This window comes from Drosophila biarmipes, chromosome 2L, assembly GCF_025231255.1.
Source record: "Drosophila biarmipes strain raj3 chromosome 2L, RU_DBia_V1.1, whole genome shotgun sequence".
Lineage (NCBI taxonomy): Eukaryota > Metazoa > Arthropoda > Insecta > Diptera > Drosophilidae > Drosophila > Drosophila biarmipes.
Genome location: NC_066612.1, coordinates 9,523,384 through 9,546,817, shown reverse-complemented (window position 1 = coordinate 9,546,817; position 23,434 = coordinate 9,523,384). Strand labels below are relative to the sequence as shown.

The window sequence follows — 23,434 nt, the reverse complement described above, 5'->3', positions numbered from 1 at the left end:
TCTTTAGCTTTATAACAGATTTTTTTTGCAATTTCCCATAAAATCTAGACCTCAGGTTGTCCTTTACACCATCGATAAATAATTGCCTGCAGGTAAACACAACCAATAAAAAACGCACAGCTATTTGCCTTCAGCATTATGTAAGTGCTTACACAAGATGGGCGTAACCTTTATTTGCTGCCCCTCGACACTATTTTAATAAATGTGTACTTTATATTGCATGCGGTTATTGTGCTTTTGCAACGTCGTTTTAATATCGAAATGTCAGCAAAAGTCAACAATAAGAGCGCAGCAAATGGAAAGTCAAAATTGTTAATTAAAACTTTTTAACATGCATAAAACAAACACGGATGCACACACGAACGTCGAAAACAGGTCGATTGTTTACACAGCCCCCTGCTGCCGCTGCTGCTGTCGTTAATACCATCAGCAACCAGCAACTGCAACATCGCAGCAGCAACAGCAACACCGCAGCAGCAACAGCAGCAACAAAGAAGCCCATCAGCAGCACTTTGCCTTCAGTTATTTAAAGCAATTTACACTGGCGACTTTTTGCTTTCATTTCTCTGCCCCTGCCACTGTCTTTCAGTTTCAATAAACCCCATCATCATTATCAACAGCCGCTGGGACACATGGCAAGTGATGTCACATAGACTGTTTTCTATCTATATACAATTTTTGTATGATCTTTGAAGTTTTAAAAAGAAAGTTAGACTTTCAAAACAGTTAAAAATCTCTTTAGATTAAAGAAATCCTATTGTCATAGCTATGTCTTTTATTGGGTATTACAAATTATTATAATTATTATTTATTTTACTTATATATACTTTAGTACTACTTTATAATAGAGAATTTTCATACAACACAAAAATGTTTTTCCTAACTAATAAAGATAGTATCTTTTCCTAAAAATCTAGCTAGTTCAATTTAGATACCCAGTTCCGCTCTGCACTCACCTCGACATCGATTTCGTTCGTTTTGGTGAATATCTTCCAGGCCGGATTCTCCTTCGGCGTGTAGCGATAGAACTCCCGCCGGCCGCGGTACCACTTCACCGTGTAGAGCGTGTCGTTCTCGATGTCATAATTGCAGATTAAGAGCGCATTATCGCCCCGCTTTACGGCGGACGGGATGCGGACGTTGACATTGCGCAGCCCCACAGTGAGACCTGGAAAAAGGGGACGGGTGCATAATGAGTTGTTGCCATGGGATCGGAGTGCTCTCAGCAAGAGCAGCAGCAGCCGGGACCGGCTTAAATGCGACAAGTTATTGTGGCTTAATTATGATCCCCAGGAGGCTTACAGCCGATTTTACGCGCACGGCAGCAACTTAAACTGTGCTCAACAAGGGGTAAATCATCGGAAATAAGTCCAAACATAAACATACATAAAACAGACAAATGAAATTCTCACAATAGTTTACTCTCAGCAAAAGTGGTTCAAGGGGAAAAGGCAAAAATAATTACATGAAATCAAAAAAATCTATAAGAAGTAACCCAAAAAATATAAAGTTAGGAAGCAAGATACAAAAATTGTTGATACTGTTTAGGTTATAATTTCTGTTCAGATATCTAGTTTCAACTGCTAAACATCGCAAAAACAAGGGATATATTTTTAAATTAAAATTTTAAATTTGTACACATGCATTTTTGTTCACTTTGCAAAAAAGTTGTTATTTATTTTTCCCTCAGTGTGGTGCCATAAATAAAAAGTAGGTCACCGACCATGAAAACCCCAAAAAACCACCGAAAACAAAAAGATACTCCATTGTATCAATAGCCGCGGGTGTGAAAGAGACAACCGGAAGAGCCGCTCTCAAAAAGTTTATTATAAAACACAATGGTGCGATCGCAAGTTGGAGCGGCTGCCCCAAGCTGTTCGCCTGTTCGAAATTATAAAAAGCTTCCTAGAAAAATTAAAATCGAAAGTGAATGCTTCGGCAGGGGCCCACTCTCCTCGAGAGGGACCGTAAATCATAAAAGGGGCTCGACTTTTTCCACAGCCCCATGAACCAGACCGCCATGTAGGAAATCGAGTTGGGGCAGCCGGCCAGGGGCCCAGAAACTGAAGGTACAACCAACTGCCAAAGGTTGCTGGGCAGCGCCCCGAGTTCACTGACCCCGAAAGTGAAGAATAGATTTTGTGGCTCAGGGCTTATTATAACAGATGACCACACCGAATGAGTGGTAATTTATGGGCACGTGTCTGGTCTTTTGCGTACCTCAGTTCTTTGGTTGGGAAAATTTCTTCTTTTATTGTGACACCCTACTGAACTGTTATGTATCTGATGGATTTTGGTGAGATACTTCTGTTGCCTATAGGAACTTCTACTTTTATAGGAACTATTTTGAATGTTTTAGTATATTGTGGGGGATACTATATCTCTATATATATTTAGGAGATTTTTTTTTCAACATTATTACAACTTTGAAATCTTTTTCGTCGAATTCAGGAACCCTTCGCATATTGTTTAATCTAGGAAGCCCCTACTTAGGAGCCCCTTCTAGTCTGTTGCCAAGTGTGTTATCCTAAAATAGCTATTTATAAATTGGTAACAAGTAAGTTAAGCAAAACCGAGTAAACCGGTTTCTAGGGGCCCAACACTGGGGTCTGTTTAAACAATTGCTTTTTCCCCCAGTTGGTAACTGAGCTCGCCGCCGTCTGTTCGCGGGTTCGTTTCTGGTTAACCTTGAATACTAATTGTTGTTTCACGTTGATTTTAATGGCACTCGCGCGTTGTCGTTTTGTTTTTCTTGTTGTACTCATATCAGCATAAAAATTTCATGCTGCTTGGCAGCTGCTCCCCATCGCTGAACGCCGGATCGAAATAGTACGAAAAAACTAATCTCATCCGCACTGCCGGCTTTTCTAGCCGGCCGCCTGTGGCAGGCCAGCACAAATTTGCGTAAACAGAGCACTATTTGCTTTGCCGAATGGCGAGAAGGGTACTTTTTGGGGCGGGGAATCGAGAGCGTGGATATGTCGAAAGACTATTTAGAAACCGTTGCTGTTCTATTTTGGCCAGGCCAACAGAAGAGGGCCAGAGCAACGCTGCTGCCAACTTGACGGCGCACGTATTCGACTCAAGGAAACCTTGGGCTTGTCGTCTCGATCGAAGTGGAAAACCTTGGAAAACCAGAAGCGCCCGCCTCGGCATGGAAAAAACAACAATTGCCAAGGCCCAATAACAATGGATATCGGCAAGGAGTTCATAAAGCCTCGAAGGGCACCTAGAATGGCTACGAAAGAGTGGGTAACCATAATTTAGAACTATGTTGATGTAAATGTGTCTAGATTACAAGGAAGAACATTGGGAACTATACATATAAATAGCTTTTATATCCCACACCTACATGGGAATAATAAAATATTGCAGCGCACTTGTAAATAGAATAGTAAAGGTTTTAAGCGGCTATCAATTATCCTGATTGACCTTTGGCTAAAGGAGTAAACAAAAGCTGAACTCTGGGCAGTATACGACAATTATTAAAAACCATATAGCACCATTTCTGAGTTATTTGTTGTAACAAGTCTCAGTATTTAAGTAGCGAAGTGGTCGAGAAGTGTGCTTGTTCTTTTTGCTCATTTAACCAATAATCCCTGTCACAAAGGCGCTGTAAATTGCAACTGATTTCGGAGGACTCTCGTCCGTTGAGCTATCCGCTCTGCCCCAGACTCCCTTGCCCTTTAAATACAGCATTAAAAGCCGCATTACGACCGACCTGCTCTGGACACATCTCCCCCATGCAGTCCACACTACTGTTTCAGTTTCGACACACAAATAAAAACAACAATGCTGAACGAAACCGAAAAGGCGGCAGCAACTGCAAAACGAGGTCACCACATGAGCGAATGGCCAACTGAAGTGCCAGCCACTTGGCATTATGTTGCCCTGTTACTCCCTGCCGCTATATTATCGATCATGTTTTAAAAGCGAAAGTGCAGGCGGCGGTCGGACAAGCCCAACAAGCTCATCCGCCGACGCACAGTGTTATAAAGTGGTGAGATATGTTCATAAATTTGCATTAAAAACTTGGAGGTTAGGTAGGTATCATACAAAATGTAAATAAATAATGGTATTAAATTTATACAAAAAAATGTATAAAAAGATACAAATAAATACAAAATTGTACATTAACTTATATAAAATTTATAAAAACAGTCGAAAAAAAAACAATTTCTCATAATCATCTAGTTAGGTTAAACCATTTTAAATATAACAAACTCATACAATTTATTATAATAAATATAACTAATTATTTTTATATTATAAACATAAACAAAAATGTCAATATAAGGATGAACTTAAATACATTTTAGAAAAAGTACCCAATTTATTTATATAATCCTATGCATTATTAAAAATGTTATTCCGCACAGAACACACTTCGAACACTTAACGAAGGAACAATGTTTCACCATCGTTTCTGGCCATCTTGACCACTGTGCGGGGCAGATACAGATACAGATACGAACGCAGTGCGCACTCAGATACTCGGATACAGATACGGTTCGTTGGCTGGCGCTGTCTGGCCGCCTGGTCGTCGAGCAAAGCCGGCTATCGATTTCTACATAAAAAACGAAAGTGAATTTCATCAGAGTTGGCTGTGCGTCGGATGCTCTTCGCTTGACCCAGATGTTGGGCGCGCTCCGTTCGGTGACCCCGCTGCGCCCAAGGTTCAACGCTCCAAGGTGAGTGGCCGCCAACGGTGTCACGTTCAGGGCCCGTCCCTGACCCACCAGCAGCACCACTGGCACCACCGAAAACCACTGGCACCACCGATCGACGATTGAAAGAAAAATCAGACGCCTGTTGCGCCAACCAGGCGATCAGAAAACTCAGCGGGCGACCCTGCACAAAGAGTTGCTTTCTTTTTCGGCAGGTCATCGAACCCGGGCTCCAAATTTCGGGGATCGTTGACCGCAGCGGTGGTGGGTGTGCGAAAGAGACGGCAGCTGGTGGTGCGAGAGGGTCGCCGAGTGAGTGACTGAGAGAGACGGGTGGTGCCCGATAAGAGCGAGAGGCGAACTGTGTGAGTGCTCAGCGGCGGAGAAACCGCTGACACACTTTTGATGACATCAGCAGCTATCGAAACGACAGTGCTCCCTCGATAAGGCTCACTAAGCAACACTAATTAAAATAAATTAATAAATTATTTATATTTATAAAGGGTGTGTTGTGACACTCTTTTGATGACAGGAGCATCAATCAAAACGGCAGGGAGCCCCCGATAAAACAAACCTTACCATAGAGAATGGATTTTTTTTATTAATTTTAATTTAACTAGTTTAATTATTTGTTTTGTTATTTTTTGACGATCAATGAAAAATAATTAAAGCATGCCATAGGGGTATTGGAATTTAAAATTTTAATATATTTGAAAAATAATATTTATGTTTTTATACTCTTTAAATAAAAGAATGAAAGTGGTTTTTAATACCTGTTAATCATAAGAAATCTGTCCTGTGGTTATTGCACCGTGACAAAAATGAGGAAGTTGCCTTGAATTTTACTGAGCAACTAATAGAACTGTGGAATACTCGGCCATATCTAAGCAGTCGGACCCTACGAATTTGTTGCTACTTATCGCCTCTCATAGAAACCGCCCCAGCAAAGGGAGAACCGCACTGGAAATGTTTATAAACTTTAGCGAGAGCCTCCCCCTCAAGGCATAAAACATTAATTTTTTTGTTAAATACGAAATTATAAACTTTTCTTACCAAGCGCACAGAAACCATTTGAAAGCCGTTTGTCGAGTGCATCTCGCACGCTCCACTCGAGTGGATAAGTGCCAAGGTTGACTTTGGCTCGACGGGGGAAACGCTTGTGTAATTGGGCTGCGGGGCGGGGAGTGGAGGGGCGTTGGGGCGGAGACCCAGTTGATAAGCTTTGGAACACACACACCCAGCTGGAAGGGGATCCATGTGGGCTATAGAGCTACGAGGTGCCCAAGTTCTTCGATCGCTGCTCTCGACTTGCGCCGGGGGAACCTCGGAAAACACTTTCCATTTATATGGCCGCTCTTCCACGCTGACCATTTATCCAAAATCCCAGGCGTTCAGTGATCTAGTGGCAGTGCTCACGCCTTGGATAAAAGTGATTTTTACAGTGCACTTGGAGAAAAAGCACTTGGAGGTGATAGCAAGGGATTAGTTTAAAATAAAATATAAAACCATCTTTTATCTAAAAGAAACTATATATATAATAACATTAAAGTATAGGTTTTAGTTAAAAGAGTATTTCAAGCAATCCCTTTAGTAAAAATAAAATTTACTTAAATCATAAATAAAAGAATTTTAAGACACATTATCCCATTTTAAACAAAACAATCTAGTTTACATTGAGTTTTAAAATAACTATTTATCATAAACCGTACTTGTGATTGGTATATTAAAAGCCTACAATAACTTAAATTAGAAACAAGAAAATGAATAATTTAATAATTTAAGGTTTGGATATTTTACAGAGTATTTTTTTCCAGTGCAGCTAATGTTTAAACAAATTAGGTTGAAGCATTGCGAGAGTGCCAATAAGCAAATTAACCCAATGCCAGAGCCCCGCGGTATGCACAGCAAACAAATGTGTATACCTATATATTTTTATGTACACACAGCACACATGCCTGTGTGTGCGTGGGGCGGTGGTGTGCGAGAGTGGGTTCGCTCATATTCAGTCGCTTATCAGCGCAGCGCCATCGCTCTGCCTGTGAACGCTGCTCGCCTATTCGAATTAGTACAAAATAATACCGTATTTCCTAGAAGCTTACGGATTCACCGTTACGCCGTGGTCTCCGTTCCGGAAGCAACAACAAAAGGGCACTTTAGTACACCTTTCGTTCAGTCCAAAATTCCCGGGGAAAAGATCGAGTACGTACATATAACGCATACGCGGCGTTGCCGCGATCGTAATCAGGTTCTTTTCGCCCCTGAGTATGAGGTTTTTATTTTGTTTTTATTTTGTTTATATTTTGTTTATATAGAAATTTAACAACAATTGGGGCGAAAAAGTTTAAAACATTTTAAATAGTTTGCTAATGGAACAGGCGACCAGCGATCCGGCATAGCCGTCGGTTGCACCGAAAAAGCAAAAAGCCACCCGGTCAACGAATTGTATTTCACATTCTTGTCGCTGTTTCCGCTTTTTTCGGTAAAAGTTATGCGTCACCAGCGCCGAGAGCTCCGCAAAACCTAGATTTGATAAGAAAGCGGTTCTGGGGCGTTGTAACCGCACGCTTTCTTCTGTTAACCGATACCCATCCGGTTCCCACCCGATTCGCCTGCACTACAAAACTAGCGGTGCAATGTTCTCAAGTGGTTTTCTTAGTACGTTTCTAAGTTTTAAGACTATAATATTGAATAAAAATTCGATTTTAGACAATTGAAAACTTGTTTTCAAAGATTTACAATTTGAAAAAAGATACATGCTTCGGTTACAAGTGGAAGCATTCATAATTAGTTATTTTGTTTTTTTTTTCAACTTTCGGGGCAATAAATATTTTATTATAAAATAATATTCACATATACTTTGGTTCAATTTGTTTCTCTTTAAAGACAACGTTTTATAGCCATTAATTTGATTTATCAACGTTAAAATAAATGTATATGTTATGGCTCAAAAATAAAAGTTTAATTCGGAAGTTTTTTCGGAATTTAAATGCAGTGAAGTTTATGGCTGGTTAAAATAAAGCACATTGACCGGAAAAAATTGGCCGACAGCCGCCGCTGGCATCTCGACTTTCCACGTTATTTCCGGAAAAATCACGTGTAGCCGAACGGGCCTGCAGCCGGCCGTCGACAAAGGTGAGACACCTCCGTCAGGTGTCCACGTCCTCATACCCGTCCTCATCCCCGTCAGCCGCATGGCTCGAGGGCTACTTACACGGTGTCAGGTGGGCTCGTCCTGCTGCCTGTTGCACTTTTTGCACATAATCACGTCACATAAACGGACGACAGGCCAGGATATGAACAACAAGCTGCCGCTGGAAGGGAGCCCTTTCATCCTGGCGACGTGTGACGCTTGGCTTTAGATGGCCGCCAAAGGAAAAAATCCCCACAAATAAAAATAAAAGCGGAAAGCAAGGTAAAGCAGGGCAAGAGTCCTGGGACCTTCCAACTTATTTCCCGACAGCCTGCTCCTTTCTCGCCGGGCTTTTCACTTTATGTTTATGTTGTGTGTTGTGGGCTGTGACGTTGGCCACTGACACTTTGCTCCCGCCACAGCCCCTCCTTCGGCTTTTCCGGCTCCTGTCGCCTGTCTCGTACTTTTCACAAGCGGATGCGACCGGGACACCGGGACACCAGGACGCCGGGACACCGGGACACCGGGGCACCTGGACACGCCGGGTGTTAAAATAACAGGCAGCGAACATATTGACTTTTAAAATAAGCATTATGGCGGTAAATTTTTATGAAGCCCCTCGCTGCCCCGGAATCCTCGCAGTCCTGGCGCTGTGTGCACCGGACAGCTGAGTGATTTATATATATTGTTTAATATTATTATGGCTGGCAGGTGGCCATTCGGCCCTGCTTTCGCCTTGGTCCCGCTCCCGTTCCGGCCGACGGATGTGCAAAATGCGAAAAATTGAGCACATTACAAGCTCGGACTCGGACTCGAACTCCGCATCCGTATCAGTGTCCATGTCCTTGTCCAGATCCTTGTCCACGTCCACGTGTGGTCGACAATAATTGTTAAAGTGTGCGGTTGGCCGGGAAGGGATGAGGATGCGGGGCGAATGATGAAGTGATGGCGCTTCGGAATGAAAGCCAGGAAGCATGGAAGTTTTCTTGCCGCTGTCAAGCTCGAGAGGATTGCGCTCGTAAGCCTCGAGAGCAGTTAATGGTAATTGCAATTATCCAGCGAGCTTTATCGGTTAATGAACGAGCACCGACTTAATGTCCTGGGGCCAGGACAGATGATAATGGGCCCGGCAGATTTCCCATCTGCAAGGGATATGCTAGGGGCATTCATCTAAGACGTCGAAATTCGTCTTTAATGTGTTACCTTAAACTAAATGCAGGAAGCAGGAGAACTAATGTTTTAACAAATATAATTAATTAATTATGGGTATGAAACAAGAAGAAATAAGGCAGTATTATTTTAAAATATCTTATAGATTTTTTCTAAGTTGAGTAATTATCCAAAAATAATAATCCGGTTTTAAAATTTTATTGCATTAAATTACACTACTTGTGGATATATCCACCACTAAAATGTTTATTAATGCAAGGGGGGAATCAATTAATAAATAAGTAAATGTGCCCACAATTAATTTCCATTTTGCGACACACACACGCCGTTTTCCCGCCCGATTGATTGCATTTTAAATGTGTTTGCTCAGCAGCGGGGGAAATTTTGCCTCAGCCAAAGAGTATGCCGCATTTAATGCACCACTTTTTGCGCCCCGGCTGTCCGGAAAATGAAAGTTTTTCAAACCCATAACTGCTCTGTGTTTGTGCGTGTTCTGGCAGATCATTTGGGTAATTATCGTCAGAAAAAAAACGCATCGCCGAAGGGGGCTTAACCATCAGTTGGAGTTGTGCAACCGGCATGGCGGTATAATGTTGTAAGAGGATTAATAATGCGTTTCAGCAATTAAAACTGGTAAATAAATCGACAAAAAATCATATTGCATTAAAAAGCGAGAGACTTAAAATGGTAGATTACATTTAATAGAAACGCAAAGGTGTTACAGGCTTTTCAATAAGCAGCTAATTTTTTAAGGCTAAAAGGGCTTATAAACTAAGAAAAAGTGAAAGCTGAATATTGGGTTCGAAGTGTACATTATACATTATTTTTCCCACTGAAGTAAATAATCTACTTTAAATGACTATAAGTCAGCCAAGAAAAATAGAACTTAACCCAACTTAAGCTTAATCTCTATTAATTGCACTCTAGTCGAAAAGATTTAATAGAAATTACTCAACGAGACAGTACACAGGCGATTTGAAACCAGGGCGGAAGCCGCACCGCCAAGCCAACCACAAAGTGTAATTGAGGCCTCACGGCGGCTGCTTGGTGGTTTTTCTGTGCGGCGGTGCCAATTAGAATCCAGAAGCGGTGAGGTGAGCTATTTCAAAGGAGTAGGCCCCGCTTCTCCGCTCCGCCCTTTGCTCAATTCGAAAATGAAATTCAAGTATCAAAAGAAACACCGGCCGCTCGACCCAATTAACAAGCCCTTCGAAAATTCGCACGTGGTGAGTGATGGACGAAACTATGTAAAGGGGTTATAATATTTTAATTTTATGGATGTATAGTAGGGAAAAATAAAGAACCAGAAAAAGGGCTTATCAAATCTTAGTTTTCCTTTAGATATTTAATAATTGAGAACAGAAACAACGCTAAAAACGACTATATCCTATCCGAGGCTCAGCTGAAAGGAGTGCGAGGGAGATGGAAATAAGCATGCAGAAAATCGGGAGTTTTGGGGATGACACACTTCATTTGCTTATAATTTTGTAATGAATTGTCCGATTTAAACCATCTTTTGGATATAGATGGGTGTTGATATTCAAAACAAATTTATGATGCGATATGGGCTTTTATCTTGGCTAATAATACCCCCATAATCTCCCACAGTTCTTGGCAAGGCCTTTTTGTACCTTGGCACTCCCCCCTTGTGTCCACTCCGCCAGGCGAGTGCCTTGACCCTGCTCCATTGTCACTATCTCGGCGTGTGCCCGATCTGCAGTCTGTGTTCCTTTTCCGGAAGCCCCACATTATGCTGGAGTCCGTGTTCTTCGTGCTGCGCCAGTTCTTCAACTTCGTCTGCCCCATACAAATCTTCTACGAAATCGAGGAGACCGAACACATGGGCCACGGTAACCAGGAGGAGTGGGATATCTGGACGGAGATTTGAGATTCGACGGCATGACAACCAAAGCAATTGATTAATGGCGGGCGGGGCGGAAGATGTTGGCAATAAAGAGATCTCTCGCTTTTCCCCTTGAGTCACCCTGGTTACTCGACTCCGATTCGCACATAATTTTCGCATAAATTGTCAAATAATTTAAAGCCCATGCCATTGAGCAAGAGTCAAGGTAACCTAAGCCGTCAGATTAAATTTATTGCCCCTCGCATTTGGGTTACTGGAGTGCAGGAAGTGGGGGTAATGGTGTCTGTTATCGGGCATCATTGAGTGTCGTTGAAACGCCAGTAATTGCGTATTAAAATTATACACCCGGGACCATTTGTTTAATGAAATGGAGCCGTGTCTGTGAGCTAATTAGGCTGTCGTTTGCCTGGTATTTATGCAAAGTAATTGAAGAACTACCGGGCGATAGAAAGGGGAGCACTCGGGGCGGGCAATAGTTACACGAGTGCCGAGAAACTCTAAGCAGGATTTTAATTTTCCACTCGAACGGAGATGTGTATTCATCACATAGCTGTGGACGCACTGGAGAAGGTGTCAGCCAGCATTTGGCCATCCAGCTGGATGCTTTGCAATTCAAATGCGCTTCCTTTGACCCACCTCACCGCCTTTGACCCCCGTTGTCATTCCAAGCACCCGGCCAAAGCATTTCAATAAGCCGGTCCAGCCGTCAATCTGCCGACTCGCAGGCAATTTGTTTAGCTTGTCGAACCACCCACATGTCGGCCAACTTGTATCGAGCAGCCTTGACATGTTTCCCGCCCATTGCGCCAGTCCTTTCTCGCCGCCCCAGCAGTTGACACAATTTGACTTTTGGCATCCAAACGTTCGAACAACGGCCTGAACTTTTGAACTAATCTATTTGTATTTGTTTAGCTTGGCAGCGATAAAGCTGATATTGTGTGTGTTTTTATTTGGCCCCTGGCAGGTGCAAAATGGGTGTGGGAGTGTCAGTGCCAGGTGATTCGGGTCGTCGGGGACTCGACTCCTTTGTGTGCTTGATGGCTTCCTTAGTGGGAAAACCCTGTCAAAATATGGTGGTAACTGCTAGGTCTATTTCTGCCATACTACAAGTTATAAGAGTCAAGTTTAATCCTGTATATATGTATAGGAAAACTAAAATTCTTTATTTCGAGGTTACTTATGGTAATGTCTTGTACAAAATCGTTTTTATTTCTTCTTAATCCGATATTCAGCGTACTCTAAAGGATAAGGAATTATGGAATACTGAAAATAAGATATGCCATACAAAACACTTTAGTTATGGTGCACAAAAGTATGCAAAGTATTCCCGATTTAAAATTTTTGTTGCATAATTTTGGAGATATATAAATCTTTTGAAAAAAGAACGAAATCTGCTTGCTTTTGAAGCAGACTTATTTAGCCGATTAAAAATAAACTATACTTTAATAAGTTCCCAATATAAGAGCTTAAACCACTCACAGCCGAGTGCCAACGATATTTCGAGCACGAGTTCCAGCGAAGTCGCCTGTCTATGATTATCGCAATTGCATTAACGATAGAGATATGGCATTGCTTTGCCAATTATGGGGCTATTTAAGACCCTCCCCGCTCCCCGCTCCCCGCTCCTCGCTTTCCGTTTGCTGTCATTAATACCACAAATTAGCCCGGAAAGTGGAAGTAACCGGAGGGGGGGCTCAACTAATAACTTCTAGTTGCGTGAACAGCCCGTAAACCAATTTCTCCCGGCTGTGCTTTCATTAGCGCTGCCTCAATGGCCAAGACCCCCTGATTTCCAGGATTCGGCCTTGGCTCGCTGGCCAAACGATTATTGGCCTCTCCCCCGTGTGCCGCAGTTAAAGCCTCTGCCCCACTGATTGCCAGATTTGTTAATTATGCACGTTATAATTAATGTTCGCTATCCTGAGCAGGTCAGAAGCAACCCCCCGACGCACTATCATCCACTCGCACTCGCCGGCTAATTGTCAATAAATTTGCCAGCTCAAAATATCATTTCCCAGCCGAGAGCCCAGAGTCGAGAATCGAGAGCTGGGAGCCCGAGAAGCTCCCTGCTGTCATGCTTGCTGTCAGTTGTGCTTAATGCTTAAATGAAATCTAATCACGTTCTAATTTCAGTTAAGTGTGACAGCGAGTTGTGCGACCCGCCCTGGGAAGGCCCCCTGCCAGAACCCCAATCCCTCATCTTTGATCCCCCGTTTCCGTTTCTCGCCTCCTTGTATTTCATTTCCGCCATTTAAGTGGCCCAACACTCCCACTTCGTCTGCTGTATTATTCTTTTTGGCCGGCTGCCAGACGGGAAAATTTGCATTCAATGAAGGCGAGTGACCTGCACTCGGAGGGGGTTATTTTTAAGGGTATCTTAAGGGTCTTACAGAGTGCTAAAGCTTTGATGAGCACAATTTATAGCGAGCCGCAAGTAGGGCAAACAGAAAAATAATTGGTTGAATACTGAATTCTTATTTACTATTGTATTTCTTAACGATAATCAACTTGCTCTTAAAGTATTTCCTTAAATTTAGAAGGAGTCTTAAAAGCTATACCAATGCTCATTATCCACTACCAGATAGTACTAGGATGTTTGTTTTTACCCCTTGCTAATGAGTCGAGTTGGACGATTTTCCTCTCGCCAGGCTGAAAAAGTTGCATTAATTCGCGAAACTGGCGCTGAATCTCCCATGACCGCATCCACCATCACTGCATGTTTCATAACTTTTCATTTGAAAATGACGCCGGAGGGGCTGGGAAACTATTTCGTTTTCAAATTAGCAAACGGTTTTCCCTTCGAAAATCTAGTTAATTAGCGCTCAACAACAAACAACTCGGGGGGAAACAGCAACAGCAACAGCTACATCACTATCATCATCATCGTTTTGGGGCAGGCGGCAGTCGCAGAACTTTTTTTGGTGCAAAATAGTTGAAAAACTGGGTTTGGGAGGAGTCGGACTCCGAAAAGTATGCAGTGCGAAAGTGCTCGTGAATTAAGCAATTAGCCAAGTCGAAGAAAAAGGAGAAATGAGAGCTGGGAATTGCGAATTAGCCGGCATCCTCCCAAGTTGCCCATATTGTTGCACAAGTCTGGCGCTGACCCGCTGCTAATTGACCAATATTCCCGTCTCGGCATCATCGTCATCAGGCCGGGCTCCTCAGTTTGGCGTTGGTTTCGGTTTCGGAAGCGGTATTTGGTCCTGGCATTGGCATGGTAATTGCAATCGCTGGCATTCTACTTCCCCAGCCGGGAAACAGACGTTGAGGGGACAGAGCATAAATACGGCCAATAAATTGAATTTATTCCAGCCAGCTACCAATTCCAATTTTGAGCATTAGCTTCCCTTTCTTTTGGCTCTGTGAAGAGGGAAATGGTGACTTCTTGGGGGACCCAAAGTAAATATTCTTCGCCTTGCGAATAACAAACGAAATTACACTTTTATTGTTAGAAAGAGGATAAGTTAAGGTTCCCTACTTGAAGAACGCTAAAGGAAACTGAGATATTTATCTTGTTTTACACATATAAACCCCTTACCTTATAAACCTTATAAGCTGAAGAAGTAAATTTAACATATAAAGAAAGATGAAGCATAAAATATAAATAAAATATAAATAAAAAATAAATAAATAAATAAATAAAAAAAAAATTATTTTAAATAATTTTGTTTGCAATTTTCGGTTTACATCTCGTAGTGTATCTCCCATTCGCCTTCAAAAGTACTCCACTGGGTCTCCCTTTTGTCGACTGCTTTTTGGCACATTGCTTATTGATTATTTTTACTAATTTATGTGCTAATAAAATTGTCAATTTGTATGCGTGCAGCGGCAGTTCGCATTGGAGCGGATTCCCTTCCTTTGCGAGTGGCTGCGATATCCTGGCGAAGGACATGGGGAGGGCTGCGAGGGAAGGACCATTAGACTTAAGTGTCTCCTGCTGGCCGGCGGATGTCTCCTCCTCCAGAGGGCAGAGTGCCAAAGGCGCTTACAAATGACACTCCAGGACATTTCTGGTAATGATTTTCCGTCCAAAAGCCAGCCAGCTTTGGCTTTAGTTTCACATTTCTCGCCGCGAGAAATCTCACCCATTCACTGGCCAATCCAATCCTGTATCCCAACTGCGGTCCGGGCTTTTCAACTGGCTTATTATGCCGCATTTGAGTTTAAATACGGCCGCAAGGATTTCGCCGATTGCCCTGGGGCTATTGATAATCTTTCGCTCAGTATTTATGCAAATATTCTGGAGACTTATGGCAAGTTTGGGAATTGAATATCAACTGAAGTGAGTTGAGGTGAGCCTCGAAGGTCACATCTTGGGAATTCCAATTTAAATTCAATTTTATTAAATCTTTCCCAGAAATTTGTGACATTTTTACACTCTTATCTAAAATACTCGAATAATTTTAATTATACGTGATGCATGGTAATATAATCTTTATAGGTTGGGAATTCTGAGAAATCACGTAATCACACGTAATCTGATTTTATTTTAAGTACATAATAAGGAAATGTATAAGAACACAAGTACCTAGAAAACAAGACAATTTTAACTTTTAATTAAAACTTAAACTCATTGGTAATGGCCAGACCCTATATTATATGTACAACTTTCACTTATGAAATCCAACTTCTCTAATACGAAGTCCAACCTGTTCAACCTATGTTGGCCATTCCATCAGGGAAACCCATCCAATCCGCCCTAAACAATATTTTCGCACATTTTCCCAAAGCACCCACATCCACTTAGCAACCTTTCTGGCCTTCAGCTGAGGAGCGCCGCTTTTACACCATCTGTGCCATTCGAAGTGGGTGGGGCGAGGAGGATCCTTGAGCAAACCACTTGATGATGAAGACATTTTGCCAGCTAAAAAATCGTATTTACAACATAATTTGCGCTTAAAGTGAGTGCAGCGGAAGGGGAGCCGAGGGCCCGGGCTGATGGAATGCGGGCCAAAAAGGGTGGACCGGCGGCAGTAAGCCCCATTCAAAGTGCCGCCACTCAAGTGCCACTTTGCCGCAGTTTCGCCCGACCAGAGCGCGCTCCTTCTGTGAAAAATAGGACAATTTCATGCCCTTTAATGGCAAACTTTTAGTGGTCAATGCAATGGCTGCCGCAACAACATCATCAAGATCCGGGCATTACCAGAGCCTCCATAAGGAAATGCCAAACTTACCCAGTGGATTGAGACTCCGTTCCACCCGTTAAATTATGTAAAAATATAATTCTACTTAAAAAAAAGGAAAAGCATTTGGTAGCACGATGGGAACATGAAGGAAAGGAAGGTGAAAATTGTATTACACGAAGTCAAGTCGAGTTCTGCACTCGCTGCTGTTTTCCGCTTTTCCGCCCTTTGATGTCGTTGCGCGAAAATTGAATAAAAATAAAATTGTAATGCGTTTGCACTGCGGCAGATGGATGGTGAGTTTGCGGTTGAGAGCTGAATGAAAAGGAAATTACGGAAATTTTGTAAATTAATGAGATGTTAAGAGGGGACGACAGACGCACCAACAGGACGTAATTAAAAGCGGGTCTATGGTTCACCGACTACTCGCCCCGCCGAATTGTTTAAAGTACGATTAATGTTATTTATTCTTATCATAAATGAGCAAGAGGCGTTAACAAAGCATTTGGGAAATTTGTTATTTCTGAAACAAAAGCTGCCTTGCGCTGAAGCTCGTAGAAATTATAATCGTTATTGGCTATGTGATTTTTTAAAATACCCGATGAGATTTTTTTAACAATTTCGATATTTTTTCGACAATTTAACCGTTCTGTTAGCTGACCTTATACGGTAGCAAAAACCGAACCGGGCAACAGTGTAAGGAAGACAGAAGCTCTCAATATCATATTTCTTTTTTGAACTTCGGGTTTTGTGCTGCAAATTCTTCAATGACTTGTCGTTCGTAAAATTAACATCAGATTCAGAAAATCGATTCTGTCTTACCGAACACTTTTACTTAATGTTAGCTTTCTCAGGCAGATAACAAACCAATTTCATAATTTGACATTTGCCACTTGATCTATATACCAAAGGGCAAACATGCGAAATATGAAACAAACTGCGGGATTCACCCCCAAGTCGTCAGACAGACAGACAGATAGGAGCACAGCCTTATCTACTTCGAGAAGAATGATCCGGCTTGCTTCACTTATATGCGGATCGAATATGGGAGGCAGGCTCAGTTTACTCATTTACGGCGAGCGGAATGGTTCGCCTTTCAATATTGTGCTTGCTTCTGGGGCTCTACGGAGTCCAGTCCCTTTTTTGTGATTACTCTGGTGAAAAGGAGTGTGTGCCGAGAAACTTATGCAGGATCGGCACCGAATCCGGAATACCTAGCGTACAGTTTCGGACTTTTGCAAATGGAAACCAGGGATGTCCTGCCGCCGAAATCTGCTGCCACAGATCGGAAATGGTACTGGCAGCCTAAGACCCAGTACCTATGCGCTATTAACCTTTTGTTGCCTTTTCAGCTAGCAATGCCGGTCTCGGGACCAGTCCCCGATCAATGGACTCCACCCGACTGTGGGCACGCAAACCGTGACGGCAGGACCTTCAAAAAGTACAACGCGGGAGACACCGCCCAGGAGGCAGAGCTGCCTTGGATGGTGGTCCTGCTAGATGCCCGGTACTTCCATACGGTGGGCGGTGGCTCCTTGATCAAACCGGATGTAGTGCTCACAGCCACCTCCGTGATCCGTAAAATCCCCGAGGAGTATCTCCTTGCGCGAGCAGGGGAATGGGATCTCAATTCCAACGCCGAGCTGGGAAAACATAAGGATTTGGTCATCAGGAAGATCGTGCCGCACCCGTACTTTTCCGAGACTACAGGAGCAAACAACGTGGCACTGTTGTTCCTGGACAGTCCACTTCCACTGTCTAGCCATATAAATCTCATCTGCCTGCCGCCCCCAAATCGGGCCTTTATCCCGAATCGTTGCATCGTCAGTGGCTGGGGTAAGAGGACGATGAACGATGTGAGTTTCATCCATGCCCTGAAGAAGATCGAGGTGCCGTTGGTGGATAGTTTCTCGTGCGAGCAGCAATTGCGCCGGCCTTATACAGCAGCCTTCACTCTTCATAACAGCCTCCTCTGCGCCGGCGGAGAGATTGGCAAGGATTCGTGCGAGGGCGACGGGGGAGCCCCACTGGCCTGTCCGCTCCAAGGCGATCCCAATCGCTACGAGCAGGTCGGCATCGTCAACTTTGGAGCCGGATGCGGGGAGCCAATTCCGGCAGCCTACACTGATGTTTCTAAAATGCTACCTTGGATTAACCATCAGATCCAACTAGGTACGATTGGTACAATTGTACAAGCAACTGAAAATCCCAATCATGATAATATAATCGAATTCGGCGAGATACCAAACTTGCAGCTTTCACCTGTCGACATGGTAGTAGAAGAAGCATGATATATTTTATTTTCCCTTTTTATCGTGTATCAAGCTTAAAGAAGAAAACATCTTAAATATGAATTTGCTATTATGTGTTATTTTATTATGTATATGAAATATATATTTTTGTAAGACTTAACGCTATTCTCGGAACTTTTCTTCATCTTATATTATTGAAGTCCCAGGCTAGGAGATAAGCTTTTTTTATGTTTTCTTTGTTGCTGTACTCGACGTGTCGTTATCAATTTGTTGTTGAATTGCATCGGACTCAGGTCAGCCCATTATATAAGTTCATTTATATAAGCTCATCTGTGATGAAATGAATACATTGCTCTGCTTGCGTTATGCATTACAAAAGTGCTAATATATTTGCTGGATTAACTAGAGCTAAACATTGGGATGGGCCATCAGCAGCTGGGTCCACTTTTGCCCTATTGATTCTGTGGCCCACCCGAAATCCGGCTAATTGTGCCGAGCTTGGCCGGAGTTTATTACGGGCCAAGCTGGCCCCAAATCGCCGCCATCGAGAAACAACCAATTTGGCCGGGCACAAAAACTGGCCAAAAATGGGGGAACTACATATGTACTGTGCGTATATATGCGGCACCCGGAGCCCGGCGAATGTGGAGCACATTGCGGCCCTATTGCTTTTAGCCGGAGTTCGCTTCTTGTTTATTTGTTTGTTTGACTGATTTGCTGTTGTTTATTTTGATTTCCGGCTCAAATGCCGAGTGGGCGGAGGCGGATCCTTGTCGATTTCTACATTGATTGTGTTGTCGCAGCAGGAGTTCGATTTCCTCACCGGGAGTATGTGCCTGTGCTGCAGCAGATTAGTGTTGACAAACAGTCAAATGGCAAAGGTGATGCCGGGCTCTTGCGACATCATCATCAGGGCCCGGGTAATCCCATAAACACCTACCGACTGGCACCATTTCCGGGGGTGGAAAACCTTTTGTTTGCCACTCCACGCGGCAGCAACATCAAAGGGAATCCGGGCCCAGATCCGGAATGGCATTTCGATTGGCCTCGATAAAGAGTTTCCTGCGCTTTTTGCCCCCAACTTAGCCCGTTGGATAGTGCAACCGGCCATATTATTTGCATAAAAAATGCATTAATGCGAAATTTATGTATTTGTTTTGTCGCTGCTTTCTCCCCAAACTTGGTCCTGTTAATGTGTCACAAAGCCATAACTCGCCTTTTACTGTTTAACGTCAACTGAGCTGAGCTCAGACATGGAATAACTTTTAGTGGTTCGGTAAAAAATGTTTTATATTTCATTTTTATGCCAACATTTTTTCAAGGCGCCTTCTGAACGCCATAACTCTGCGGCATTTATGCTGATAATTTCAATGCAAGTGATTATTTTTTTCCAAAGGAGATTAGATTGGCTCAAATCAATTAAAATCGTTTGAATGATTTAGGCTAATGAAGCGGATTTAAAAGGGATTAAGCTTATAAAAAGGTTCGTTTAAATCAAGAGTAGATATAAATAAGGGGGAAAAGAATAAAAAAAATAATAAATTCATTCCAATTAAATAAATAAATATAAAAAATAAGAAAAAATATGTTTTCCAAATAATCTTTAATTATAAATTTAAACCAAACCTGCAAGCAAAGTATACACTAGCCGCAGACAGTAAAAACAAAAAGAAAATGAAAATTATAATCGTTTGACTGGGACTCTGTACGCTTTTGTAATCCTGGGGATGAAAGGAAGATAAAGCAGTCCCGTGTCCTATTAAATGTTAATTCAGCAGAAACTACCCTGCAGGCTGTTGCATTTTTAAGATGGATTCTGTCCCTTGGATTCGTGTTTAAGTATGTGTGGGCAAATATGAACTACCAGCAGTAATATTGTGCATGCACGAAGTGCCGAAAATTTCATTAGGGCTGCAAATGAAAAAGTAATTACAAGCAATTATAAAAACGTCCATTTCATACATGCAGCGACGAACAATGAAAAAACCCAAAAAAAAAGGCAGAAGTGAAGCGAAAATTATCACAAACTTTTGCGCTGCAAACTTTTGCAAGCAATTAAATATATTTGTCACTTCAAAATGGCTGACAGGGCGGGGACCTTGCCGAAACCGCAACAGAATCGAGTGGTCCGGGCTGCGGTGGGGCTGTCAAACATTAAACTGAGCCACATCTCCGGAACAACTTGTAGCCACCTCCCGGCAAATGCAAAGAAACCTTCAACCTCAACGCAAAGTTGCCCAGTAACTGGCACTCGTGACAAGTTCTGGCGAAGTTTTCTTTTCTCCCGCTCGTTGTGCTGCAGACTGCAGTTAACTGCAGTGGTGAAAATTTATAAAGTTTTAATCATGTGGGGCATTAGCAACTCATACCGAACTGTGTGTGCACACATCAATCAGGACGCCCTAAGAGTGGAATGTATAATTTTTCAGCAAACTATTATTTACAGGAGAGCGCATAGCAGGTTGCCCTGCATTCAGATTTTAAAGAACATTACCTATGTGCAGTCAGTATATTTACTACAAACTCAGTGGGGCTATTAAGCCTCCAGGATTTTGAGAATATTTCATGATTTGTACCATCCCTAAATGTTAATATTTTAAGCGAATCAGGTATACATACGTCTTTTAAGTATTCACGGAATAGCGCTTGGGCAACTTCAATCATAAATCAAAATGGCATTCTTGGCCAAAGTTAAGATAAGTCGAAACTAACCATAACCAGCCGGATCCCAGAGCAACCCTGTTTTTTCCCCCATCGCGTCCGACCGATCCCCGGAGCAGCTCGCCGGTTGGTGAGGGCTATCAGCCGGGACACTCTAGATGCAGCCAAGCGGAATCAATTAATCTTTGCTGGCAAACATTTGCCAGGGGGCCCAGCCGAAAAAACAACACCAGCACGCTGACATCTAAGGAGTCCGAGTCCAAAAATATTATATGTAACCCGGGTGGTTGCGATGCCGGCCCCAACTCCAGTGCTGAGTGAAACGTTTCAAGAAAAGTGCAGCTTGCAGCCATGAAAAATGATAAATTTCACTCTGCAGCGCCCGGCCCCGTTTCCCTTTTGGCCCAAAGGGGTCCTAGTCCTGGTCCCGGCCCTGCCTTCCCGATGCTATTTTATTATTTATCAAGCTTATTACGAAAGCAGCAGCATCCACGGGGGAAAGCTTCGGGATCCTTCAGCTGCAACTGTGCAACGCGCTGGAAACCCTGCCAACGGGTCGGGGATTGCCATTGCCGCTCGGTTTGATATTGAAAAATTATTGCTTTCTATGAAATAGTGTCATAAATTATTCGTAATACATTAACAATTATTTAGTAGTTGTTTGCCGCTCCCGCTCCACGGCGTCTACTCAAACTTGTGATATATGGCCTCTACTTACTCAAGCGCGCCTCGACACACAGGAGCGCAGAAATTAATATTATTTTGCAATCAATTACCTAAAATGAAAAAGGAGAACGAAGCGGGGGACTCTTTAATAGGGGTCAAAAATATTTGGGAGTAGTTATGAGTTCGATTTTAGAATATACCTGTTGTAAATCATATTTATGTATAGGTACAAGAAAGAAACATTCCGAAATGGTGCTAAAATTATTTTTGAACAGAACTCTTTCAGGTTTTCTAGGTATCGTATTTAACATCTTCTTTATCTTGAAAATATCAAAAAATGAGGAACATTTAACAATTAACAATGTACATTTCTTTCACAAGCCCCACTTTGAAGTTGAGATACCACCTCAACTACTTCAGCCTCCACACTTTGCTCAAGACGGAGATTAATCTTGAGCCAGACTTTATGTCACATTATGCTTCCCCTTTTTGGCATATTTACATCGACAAGGGAAGCCATCAGGCGAGTAAACACCTCCCTGGGTCTCCTGCCGGGGACACTTTTATTGATTTATCACGTCTGGCGTGAGTTATAATTGGATGCCGCGCGGGACCCAGGGTGTGGATCCGGGGATCTGTCTCCCATCAAGTGCAAAGTCGGGACGGAGCAAGTGACGTATCCTGGGCAGATTTATGGCATCTTTTACGAGTGCCGCCGCTTGCGCCTTGGCGATGGCTTCTTAAAGCCCCTTTTGGGTGGTGGTGCAAATTGTGTGATTAGCTGATGAAAGTGTAATTAAATTTCTGAGGCGGCACTTTGAGTCGAGTGATTTATTTGTAAAGCGCCGCATAAGATTGCTTAAATTTATTAATTATGTGTAATTAATTAGCGGGCTGCGGATGGTGTGAGGTGCTTTTGTGTGGGGAGAGCAGATTATTTGGCTCTGCGGGCTAAATTTGTTGTGTATTTGTCATAATAGAAATATTTCAATGACAAATTACATATTTTATAAAATTTATTTAAAATGATTATAATATTATTTTAGTTCTGTGACAGCTACGATAAATTAAAGTTTTTGCCAATTTAACGCACAGCTTCAAACTCCACAATGGCAGACATTTAGACATTGGCCTAAAATAAACACCTCTGTTACAAATATACATTTCCGACACGCCCATATGTTTATGAAGCCATGCAAAACATTTGCAAAATGCCAGAGACCGCTGTGAAAATATCCCATAGTCACACAGCATGATGGAATATTTTAGGCAAACGATTTTTAATCATGCCTTTGGCACCTGAAGAAAAACAAACAGCCATGAATCGAATTGCAGCTCCTGAATTTTTGGCAGCCAACAACTGTTTACCATGTGTCTGCGGCAAAGTAGTTATCAAAATACAAACAAATTCTGGTGAATGCAATTAAAGAGATAGGATAGAGCTGTGGAGCCGAGCCATTAACCCGTCTATACCCCCACTTGGCGACCGGCCCTTAATGGGATCAGGAGTGAAGATAGTATCCATAAGAGAGGAAACTGAGCACATTACCCGTAATATTACACACATTTGCCTAGCTCTGGAAGCACTTCAGGAGCCGGAGGTGCTGCCCGCGTCCCGCCCAGAACTTCCCAGACCCGGCACATATGCTTATAATGGCATTTCGCAACTGCCACTCAACCACCCATCAACCCATCCACTGGCAGAACAACCGGCTGCCAACGAGCAACTACGTCCGCAGGGCCAACATCACGAGTCCTCGCTGCTGTCGAGTACTCATTGTTGTCGCTGATGTTTTCTATTGCGTCTGGGCGGGTTAATAGGCAAGGACAAGGGCTTGGACGAGGCCAGGAGGTCCATACTGGTAGATTTATATTATCTTAATACTATATAAAATAAATAT

General features: G+C 42.7%; 3 protein-coding genes across 5 annotated transcripts in view; 2 read left to right on the top strand and 1 right to left on the bottom strand.

Moving 5' to 3' along the window:
- LOC108032684 (cell adhesion molecule 3) overlaps positions 1 to 23,434 on the bottom strand; it is a 56,738-nt gene that overhangs the window by 1,984 nt on the left and 31,320 nt on the right. The window contains exon 3 of one of the 3 annotated variants that reach the window (XM_017106659.3): positions 957 to 1,168. In XM_017106659.3, the coding sequence (XP_016962148.1) occupies positions 957 to 1,168 (212 nt within the window). Of the gene's footprint in view, positions 1 to 152; positions 287 to 424; positions 543 to 956; positions 1,169 to 23,434 lie in introns of those variants that run through there. The other 2 variants (XM_050884924.1, XM_050884925.1) reach the window with 2 other exon arrangements.
- Positions 10,083 to 10,946, top strand: LOC108032685 (uncharacterized). The gene is given in 3 exon segments (XM_017106662.3): positions 10,083 to 10,164; positions 10,167 to 10,193; positions 10,576 to 10,946. Coding segments are annotated over 3 exon segments (381 nt in total). The 5' UTR covers positions 10,083 to 10,121; the 3' UTR covers positions 10,887 to 10,946.
- On the top strand, positions 17,003 to 18,366 carry LOC108032680 (phenoloxidase-activating factor 2). The gene is made up of 2 exons (XM_017106655.3): positions 17,003 to 17,248; positions 17,307 to 18,366. The coding sequence occupies exons 1-2, from the start codon at positions 17,039 to 17,041 to the stop codon at positions 18,243 to 18,245; spliced, it is 1,149 nt and encodes a 382-aa protein (XP_016962144.1). The 5' UTR covers positions 17,003 to 17,038; the 3' UTR covers positions 18,246 to 18,366.

What these genes read in the sequence shown, in the direction of transcription:
- LOC108032680 (XM_017106655.3), top strand. Translation starts at nt 17,039, where the DNA reads ATGGTTCGCCTTTCAATATTGTGCTTGCTTCTGGGGCTCTACGGAGTC. An exon ending in GCTGCCACAGATCGGAAATG is followed by an intron (nt 17,249 to 17,306) that starts GTACTGGCAGCC and finishes TTGCCTTTTCAG; the next exon opens with CTAGCAATGCCGGTCTCGGG.